General features: G+C 40.2%; 1 protein-coding gene across 3 annotated transcripts in view; it reads left to right on the top strand.

Moving 5' to 3' along the window:
• The window catches only part of Ift25 (intraflagellar transport 25), a 28,156-nt gene that overhangs the window by 371 nt on the left and 17,804 nt on the right, over window positions 1-9,981 (top strand). The window contains exons 1-2 of one of the 3 annotated variants that reach the window (XM_057785588.1): window positions 2-52; window positions 9,839-9,951. In XM_057785588.1, the coding sequence (XP_057641571.1) occupies window positions 9,854-9,951 (98 nt within the window). In that variant the 5' untranslated portion in view covers window positions 2-52; window positions 9,839-9,853. Of the gene's footprint in view, window position 1; window positions 53-192; window positions 302-9,838; window positions 9,952-9,981 lie in introns of those variants that run through there. The other 2 variants (XM_057785587.1, XM_057785590.1) reach the window with 2 other exon arrangements.

Raw genomic sequence — 9,981 nt, 5'->3', positions numbered from 1 at the left:
GGGGCGTGTCCCCTGAGACTTCTGCGGGGCCCCCGAGGCGTCGCGTAGCAGGGTAAGGGTTGTCCCGAGGAAAGGCGCGCCGGCGAGGTGGCGCATCTGGGCGGGTCCAGTGCCGGGAGGGGGCGGGGCGGGGCTACGCCGGGCGCGCGCCTGGGAACTCCGCCGAGGCGGGGCGGGGCGGGGCGGGGCGGAGCCGGGCGCGGTGCGGCGGGCGGGCGTCGCGAGCCGACGGTCCCTTCGCGGAGCTACACGAGGCCCAGGCGTGTGGGTCTGAGCTGCGCGTTGGGCGGGCACGGCAGAGGTGGGAGTCTGGTGGCGTGGCGGGCGCGGGCGGAGGGATGCAGACGGGAATGGAGGGGTTGTGAGGGGATGCGCGGCAGGCGACCGCGGGAGGTGCGGCGACGTTGCTAGGAAAGGGCCTGGCCTCTTTCTGTCCTGGAAACCTAGGCCCCTCCCCAAGAACCTTTTAGTGACCTGAAATGATGCTTTGACCCCTCAAAAGGAAGAAAAATTACAAATCACAATTAATATACCTAAATGTAAGACACCATCAGCATCGTCCAAACTCAAACTGTTACAAATTATATTTAAAGTCTATATGGGAGCATTTGGGCTATTTTAAATCCTTTGGGTCTGGGGCTTGCAGAGGAGGTGAGAGGACTGTGTCTGGGCCGCCACCCTGAGGGACAGAGGATGTCCGTTTTTAAAATTTACACAAGAGTTACCAGTGGATGGTATAGGAAAGGATTTGGGGTGTGCCGATTTAAGAGCACCCAGAGCCAAGGGCTTTGGCCAACAAGAAAATCAACTCAGGACTTGACCCAGAGGTTTTCTGAAAGAAGTGGCCACGCTGTGTACAAGAGAAGTAAACAGATGGCCCTGGTGAAGTATAAGACACCCAGCGTCCCTGATTGTAGAATACAGAAAGATGATACCCTAGCGCCTACCCTATACAAATAGAGAGTTCCCTAAGAGAATTCATGCTTCCGTAGATCAAGTATGTCCTCAAACATGTCTGCATCTTGAAGCTATGGAAACATGTCTACTAATTGGCTTCATGGGCTAACTTGGGGTTGGTGTACCTCTTTCTCATTAATTGCAACAAAAGCTTAGTGGAAACCCAATCTCTACCCCTTTCTTCCTCGTCTAACAGAACAGATACTGATTGTTTTAGGAGGTACAGAATACATTATGTGTTAAAGCACTTGTTTGCTCTTTCCATAGACGTCTTAGATCATTTAAGAATGAGTGAGGTAAGACAAGAAAACGTTTGAAGAGTACACAATGTGTCCCATTCATCTACTATATACATCAATGTGAGAACACTTCCCCAAATATTAACTCTTATTTGAGAACAGCTCTCTTATAAGCCAGGACTGCCTTATACTCACTTCCAATCCTCCAGCCTTCACCTTCCCAGTATAGGTGACATCATCCCTTTCTTAAATGTGCTGATTCTCCCTTACCCGTTTTTATCCAAGTGAAATATACATACTGCATTTACCTGTTTTGAGACATTCGTGTCAATTCATCTAGCAAAAGTAGGATTAGAAAGCATATCACAAATGTGTCATCCCTGGCAGAGGACATGCATCTTTGTTAGATGCCTGCCGGGGGCAGTGTAACTTTTTAAGATGTTCGTTCCTTTACATTTTTATTACATTTATTTGTTTTTGTAGGGGGACATGCTCTGAACATTTTCTCTCCCCAAGCAGTATAGAACTTCATAATGCCTTTAAAAGGCTCTAGCTAGAACTGGACACAGTAGTCTAGATGTGAATCACACTGGTAGCACCCAGCTACTGTTTGTGTGTCTATTACCAGTTTGACTAGAACCAAATGTCAGTTACAGATGGTATTAATATTTGCTGGTATAGTGCCTTGGTACTTAGTACACGTGGGCCCCTTGGTGGTTGGTGGTCAAAGAATTTGATGGAATGTAGTGCCTCTTTAACTTCTTAAATTGTGTTTTGTTTTGTTGGGGTGCTGGAAATCAAACTTGGGGTCTCATGCTTGCCAGGCAGGCACTTTCCCATTGAGCTACACCTGCAGCCTAACTTTTAGTATAATCTAAAATAGCATTTTAACATTTTACCTTTGGAACAGTGTTGTCTTGTGTTGATTTTGCCGTGGACCAAACCAGTTAAATTTTAATATATCTAGATCAAGGGTCCAAAGGGTCAAATAGTATTTTAGGCTTTATAGTCTGACAACTACTCATTTCCGCCGTACAAAAGCAGCCACAGACATTATGTAAATGGATGAGCGTGACCTTGTGCCAATGAAACTTTTTCTGGCTTGTTCTCCCCTCCTCATGGAACCCAGGGTCATGAACATGCCGAGTACCTGCTGTACAACTGAACTACACCCCTATCCTTCCCCCGTTTCTTTCTGAGGGTCAGTTCTGTCATTCAGCATATAAGGTGACATCTCAGCTTTGGGCTGTCTGCAGGGTTGATAAACATGCTTTTTATATCCTTACTTAACAAAAAGGTTATCTAAAATATCTTTACTTAATCCCATGGTGGGGGGCCTTAGGATCTTCCTCTGTAGCTGGGTTCAATTCTTAGCACTGTAAAAGATAAATTTAAAATTTAGGAAGTGTGAAATGGGATAATAATATAAATCTTCCACAAGTTTATTTTGTTTTACTAATAATTATTCTCTGAGTATAGCTATTCAAAGAGTTATAAATAATTGTTGAAAGTACTGTCATTCAGCCCATATTTTCCTGGTCCAAAGTGTATCTTGAAAATATCTGTTAAAAATTTTCAGAACAAACATGTTCCTAATTGATAGGAACTCTAAGAAATAAAAGAAAACTACTTTGGTGTAACTTGGTAGTTATTGTTATTATTACCTGCAATTTTACTTGTGTCTACATTTTCAGTTCTTAAGTTAAGAATTTTGTTTGTAATTAATATCTAGGTCCATCAACATATATGTAGGAATTCTCCATTTCTCTCCTCTTTATAGTAAGGATTAGCAATATTAATCCAGTACTAGTTCTCTGGTATCAATAGTTTGAAGGTCATGGTAAGTTTGGTCAAGAAAAATGCACACAGAAGTGTTAGAACATGACTTTCACAGTTTAACCACGGCTGTAAGCACTATTGATACTGGTTTATAAGCTATAATAGAAAGTGAACTTTATACTAATCTAAAAACTGAAAATAAATGAATTAAAAGTTATCAGTAGTTAATATAACACCTACAAGATGGCTCAGCTGGGAAAGTGCTTGATACATAAGCCTTGGCCATCTGCATTCAGTACCCCAGAACCCACATAAAGGTAGAAGGAGAGAATGTCTTAAAGTTGTCCTGACTTTCACAGGCACCATAAAGCTCACGCCCACATAAACGTCATGTATGCACACTCATTAATAATAAATAAAATTATTTAAGCATATTTAAAATATAAAAATTAATTCAAGAAGTTGTAGAAATCCTAAATGGAACTATCAAATTTGAAATAATAAAAAGTTGCTGAACTATCAAATTTGAAATAGTGAAAAGACTGCTCTAGAGCTGCTCTGGATGTTACACAGGCACACACTTGTGATTCTAGCACTAGACAGGCTGCAGCCAGAGAATCACAGATTTTATTTATTTATTTATTTAGTTGAAAAAAATTTCCGCCTCCTCCCTGCCTTCCATTTCCCTCCCACTCCTCTCCCCTTCTCCCCACGAGAATTACAGATTTAAGGCCAGCATTGTAAGTATAGTGAGAACTTGTCTCTAACAAACAAACAACAATGACAAAAACAGGCTCTACAAACACCCAGGTATGGATCAAATACTGCCCTCTCCTGTTTGTGTGTGTGTGTGTGTTACCAAACCTAGACAATATGTTAGGCAAGTATTTTCCCATTAAACTGCTTCTCCATCCTCTAATAATCCCTACTTTGTATAAAATTGTTCCAATAGCTAGAGAAAGACCTTTTCAGCTTCTTATTTCCTTTGAAATATCATCTTAATCCTAGGGCTATAAAACTGATTAAATGGAAAAAATTAAAATATGAAAGTAGCACATCTTTGGATAAACATAATACCTCTTGGACATGTAGACTTTGGGTTGGGGGACAGGACCTGAGAATACTTAGCATTAGAAACATTTTACTTAATTTATCACATTAATCCCTTAAGAAAAGCCATATGGGCCAGGCGGTGGTACCGCACGCCTTTAATCTCAGCACTTGGGAGGCAGAGTAAAGCGGATCTCTGTGAGTTCAAGGCCAGCCTGGTCTACAGAGTGAGTTCCAGGACAACCAGAGATATACAGAGAAACCCTGTCTTGAAACATCCCCCACCAAATAAAAGAGATAAAGAAAAGAAAAGCCATGTGGAGGTCTGGCTGTTCTTCCAGAAGTCCTGAGTTCAGTTCAGTTCCCAGCAACCCCATCATGGCTCACAACTATCTGTAATGGGATCTGATGTTCTATTTTGACATGCAGGCATACATGCAAACAGAGTAATCATACCTAAAAAAATACATAAGTAGGTTTTTAAAAAACCATTTTTAAAACACCATTTTAATATATGTATTTGACAGAGTGCAATGCTTATTCATATTTAAAAGAAAAGCTTAACAAACTAGTAAAAAATTCTTACAATAATCTAATAAAACATCAGTGAATGTGGCATTTAGTGCTAAAATGTGGTAAATACCCATTGTTTGGCTAAGAATAAGAAATTTTAATGAGTATTTATTTATTTATGAGACAGAGTTTCTCTGTGTAATATCCCTGGCTGTCCTGAAACTCTCTCTACCAGGCTGACCTCAAATTCACAGAGATCCACCTGCCTCTGTCTCCCAAGTGCTGGGATTAAAGGCGTGCGATACCACCGCCTGTCTAGTGTTGTTTTTATAAAGATCCCCTTTACAGTAGCAGTAGAAACTATAGTGACCAACAGTTAAAAAAAACTAAGATGAGGTAGAGAGATGTTAATAAAACTGTAATTTTTTAAGGACTTAAAAAGTCCTAAGTGAATGCATATATATACTAGCTCCGTGACACTTATTCATAGAACCATGCCAGTTCTCTTCAATGTAATCTATACATTTAATGGAATTGTTTCTATTAAGGTTCAAAGTATAGTACCAAACAAATTTTAAATATTAAATAGACTTAACCTTGCTAAATATTAAAATGTATACCTGTCATATAAATCAGGAAGATCAAACATGCAAGGTCAGTGTGTACTACCTAGCAAGTTTAAAGCCAGCTCAGACTGCTTAAAAAGACTCTGTCTAAGAAGAAAGAAAGAATAAAAACAAAGCATACCATATTCTATCATTTGCTTTCAGTCTGTGTCTTTATTAAATTAGAGATGTCTTTTGAAAATATTATTTGATTGATTTTTAAATTCAGCCTAATCTAATGTTTAATATACTAATGGTAAGTGGGGAAATAATGTGTTTTGTTTTACTCTGTGTTCTGGCCCTCTTTCAGTATAGTCAAGTATTTTTCAGGTACTGCATTTTTATCTTCTCTCTTAGCTTTTTTTCTTAGCCTGTTTTGTATTTCTATAATAAATTACTTGAAGCTGGGTAATTTGTAAAGAAAATAAGTTTATTTAACACACCATTCTGGAGGGCAGAGGACAAGCTAACATCTGCTTGGCTTGGGTGATGACCTCATAGGTGATAGCATATAGGGGGGAGAGAGAGAGATCACAAGGCAAGAAAAGGAAGAGGAGAGCAGGGAGGGACCAGGCCTGTTCACAGAAATGAATCCACTTCTATAAAACCCAGTCTACTCTCTGAGGCTAGCATTAATAAACCCTCCAGGAGACCTATTGTGACCTGTTCACCTTCCAGTAGATTTCATCTCTTAAAGGTCCCACCGCCATACAATATATTTATAGTAGAGACTAGAGACCAAACTTCCGGCATCTAAACCAGAGAAGCCTTCTTTCTTTATTTGTTGGTTTTATCATTATCGGTTACTATACAATCCTAGGATTATGACATGCATCCTTAACATCCTAGTGTGTCTGTCTCTGGTTTTTCAGTGCTGAGATCTAACCCAAGACTTTGTGCATGTGAGGCCAGTACTCCACCACTGAACTGCATCCTCAGCCCCCTAGTCTATTTTGAATTAATATTATATTCCTCATGTTCAGTGTTAAGAACTTTACCAACATGATCTGTAAGTACAATTTTGTTACCTTCTTCTTGCTTTGTTTTATTTATTTTTTTTATTTTTTATTTTTGGTTTTTCGAGACAGGGTTTCACTGTGGTTTGGGAGCCTGTCCTGGAACTAGCTCTTGTAGACCAGGCTGGTCTTGAACTCACAGAGATCCACCTGCCTCTGCCTCCCAAGTGCTGGGATTAAAGGCGTGCGCCACCACCGCCCGGCTTTGTTTTATTTTTTATTTTATGTCTTGTAGCCCAGATTGGTGTTCAGCTTGAGGATAAACTTGAGCTTCTGATCTTCATACCTCCACCTCCTGAGTATTTGAATTATAGGCGTATGCCACCACCAGGCTTGTATTAGCTGCTTCTGCATCATCCCTGCTTTCAGTTGCTATTACCTTTAGATCATTCAGTAGACTTGGGTTTTTCCTATTGTTCTTGTTTTGATGCTGGGGATACGGCCCGGGCCTCTTGTATATAAGGCAGGTACTCTATTACTAAGTCACACTTGCAGCCCAGGTCAGTAATCATTTTGAGAAATTTTTAAGCTATTCTGTTAACAGTGTATTTATCATCTGTCGTGTGTTTCATTCTTTTTCACAGATGTAGATCTAGCCTAGAACCATTTACCGGGATGATTAGTCTTGATTGGTCTAACAATGCCTCCATTAGTAAAGCCCACCTCTGGAGGTGTCGGTGTTTCCTGAGGTATGGTGTTGTGGTTTTTGCTCTGCTGCTTTTGTTTTTTCAGCTATTGACTAATGTGACTAAGTAGAATCTTCTATGTGTTTGTTCAACTTAAAGTTCAGAATTTCAGAGTTGTGAGTTTATATTTTAGATTTGATGAAAATTTTAGCCATATTTTCTTCATAAGTTTTTCTTACATTATTCTTTATTCTCCTAAGATACCAATTCCAATTGTGAATATTTCAGACTAGTTTGATTTTACTTTATAATTCTGATGCTCTGTTCACTTATTTTTTTTTAAGCTATTTTATTTTTATTTTATGCGAATGGGTGTTTTGCTTGCATGTATGTCTGTACAGCACATACATTTAGTGCCCTCAGAGGCCAGAAGAAGGCATCAGACCGTTTGGAACCCGAGTTCAGATGGTAGTTAGGCTGGGAACTGAACCTGGATCCTTTACAAGAGCAACAAGTACTGGTAACCACTGACCCATCTCTCCAGCTCCCTTCACTTGCGTGTGTTTTTTTAAAGATTTATTTTTATTTATGTCTGTGTTTCTGTGTGTATGCCGTATGTGTGTGAGTGCTTGTGGAGACCAGAAAAGAGTGTCAGATCCCCTGAGATGGAGGTAGAGATAGCTCTAAGCCATGTGGGTGCTGGAAACTAAACTTGGATCCGCTGGAAAAGCAGCAAGCGCTTTAACTGCTGAGTATCTCTCTTTTTTATGTTAGGCAAGTACTTTGCCATTACATTGCACCTTCAGCCCATATTTATGTTCACTGATTTTTTCTATTTATTTATTTATTGTGTGTTGGTTTGTGTGTGTATGCCATGGTTCACACGTGGAAGTCAGGGCAACTTGTAGAGCTGATTCCTCCTTCCACTGTGTGTTCTGGGATTAAAGCCACATCAGGTGTGGCTGGAAGCACCTTTACTGACTGAGCCATCTTGCCAGTCTCACTGATTTTTGCTTAATGCTAAATTCTATCTGATGTTAAGCCTAGCTAGCATTTTTTTAAAGCTTTAGATAACTGTATTTTTCAATTCCTGAATTTCTGTGTTGTTTCTTTTGAATTTTCATTTGTCTTGTAAAACTCACTTTCTGTTCTTCCATTTTGTCTGTTTTTTCTAAATTAACAGATTTATATATAGTTATTTTTGTATATTCTAATATAAATTAGCACATGGGTAACTCCAGCACTTGAGTCATTGTAATGATATTTTGTTTGTAATCTAACAAGTAAAGCTGGCCTGAAGATCACAGTGCAGAGCTAAGCCACTAGTTAGCCATAGAGGCCAGGCAGTGGTGGCACACACCTTTAATCCCAGCACTCAGGAGGCAGAGGTAGACAGGTCTCTGAGTTTCAAGGTCACCCTAGGTCTCTGAGTTTCAAGGTCACCCTAGGCTACACTAGATTGATCCAGTCTCAAAGAGAAACAGAGCTCACACAAAGGTGATTCCAGAACTTTGGATCACTGTGCCTTTAATCCTAGCACTAGGGAGGTGGAGACAGGAGTGATATGGCTGGGTGGAGAAAGGAATATAAGGTGGAGGGAACTCCAAGATGCAGTCTGAGGTTTCATAGAGATAGCATTCATGGAGACGGGATCTCGCCCTTTTATTCTGAGCATTGGTAGAACTTTCTAGCGGCTGGCTGCTTTGCTTCTCTGAGCCCTTAACTTTCACCCCCTTGTATCTGACTCTGAGTTTTTATTATTAAGGACAATTAGAATTTTGTGCTACATTCATCTATTGAGCGGCTTCTAATCTTACTTGATGCAGTATCTCAGCAGAAGGTGGAGTAAATAGGTAGTCTCCTCTGGGAGAGTTCACGTCTTTCACTCTTTTCCTTTGGGAGCTGGGGAAGAGACAAATCAATTCTGCTAGGTTAGACCATGTGGCAATTTTAAATGTTCAGTTTACTTCTGGTTTCAAATAACTAAGTAGTAAATGTAACTTCTCCTTCATTGGGTTTGTCTCTTCTGTACCCCAAACCAAAGAAACCTTCCTTTGCTTTTCAGCTAGCACCAGTTTCCGGTGAAACTTCACAAGGGCTTGTTTCTTTGATCTCGTCTCAGGTGACCTGCACGGGGGCTGTGCTGCAGCTGTGCCTAACTGTACTCAACAGTGCTGCACGTGACATTGATAAACTTCACAAACATAATGAGGGAAAGAAGCCAGGCACCGACAAGCCTGGACTAAGATTCCACTTACATGAAATTTAAACAGAATTAATTCACTGTGTTAGAAACAGCACCATCACTCTTTGTAGGGAGGAAGGAGAAGTAGGATCAGGAAGGGGTGAGGAAGACTTCTCACAAGCTCTAATACTTCCTTACCCTGATGTGTTTGCTTTGCAAAGCTTTGTTGAATATATGTTTATGATTCGGTCCCTTTTTTGTGCATGTTACAGTTGGGTAGGCAACTCTTGTATCAAAAACAAAACCCAAGCCATAAACCAATCATGGTGAAGCACATCTATAATCCTAGCACTTGGGAGGCTGAGGCGGGAAGATTACTGTAAGTTCTAGGCCAGCCTGGACTACAGAGTGACCCAATTTCAAAAACAAAAACCCCAAAGTAAATATTGTTTGATACTTGGATTGGTAAGGGTACAGATACTCACAAAAATACCTGTATTTATCCTCTAAATTTTAAAATTTCATAAATACAGCTAGATAACTACAGTAAAAAAATCATCCATTATTTATGTCACCATAGGTTGTTGACTATCTCTACATAATAACTGAGGGTTTTAATTTTAGAAGCAGAATAATAATGTCAGTTAAAAGTAATCAAAGACATTTTGTGGAGTATAGAAGTGGGGATCATATTTTATAGGTCATCCCAGGGAGAAGGCAGGAGTTTGCAGCGCAAACACGTGCCAGTTCCTCCCACATTTTCAATAGCTTGGTTGTTAAACTGTGTGCCAGGCTACAGCCTTGCTTTCTCTTGTGTTGAGAGTCAAGAGTTTGCTTTTTTATTACCGTATTTTTATCAAATTTTCAGGTTAAACACTTTGAGATGAGGAAGGTTGATCTCTGTTCGAGCACTGAAGGGACTGAAGTGATTCTGGCTACCTCAAGTGATGAGAAGCACCCACCTGAGAATATCATCGATGGGTAAGAGTGGCTCTTCCTTCTGTCCTGCTT

Source organism: Chionomys nivalis, chromosome 11 (genome assembly GCF_950005125.1).
Source record: "Chionomys nivalis chromosome 11, mChiNiv1.1, whole genome shotgun sequence".
In the NCBI taxonomy this organism is placed as follows: domain Eukaryota; kingdom Metazoa; phylum Chordata; class Mammalia; order Rodentia; family Cricetidae; genus Chionomys; species Chionomys nivalis.
Note: the sequence above shows the minus strand (reverse complement) of the source record. Positions and strands in the feature narration are given on the sequence as shown.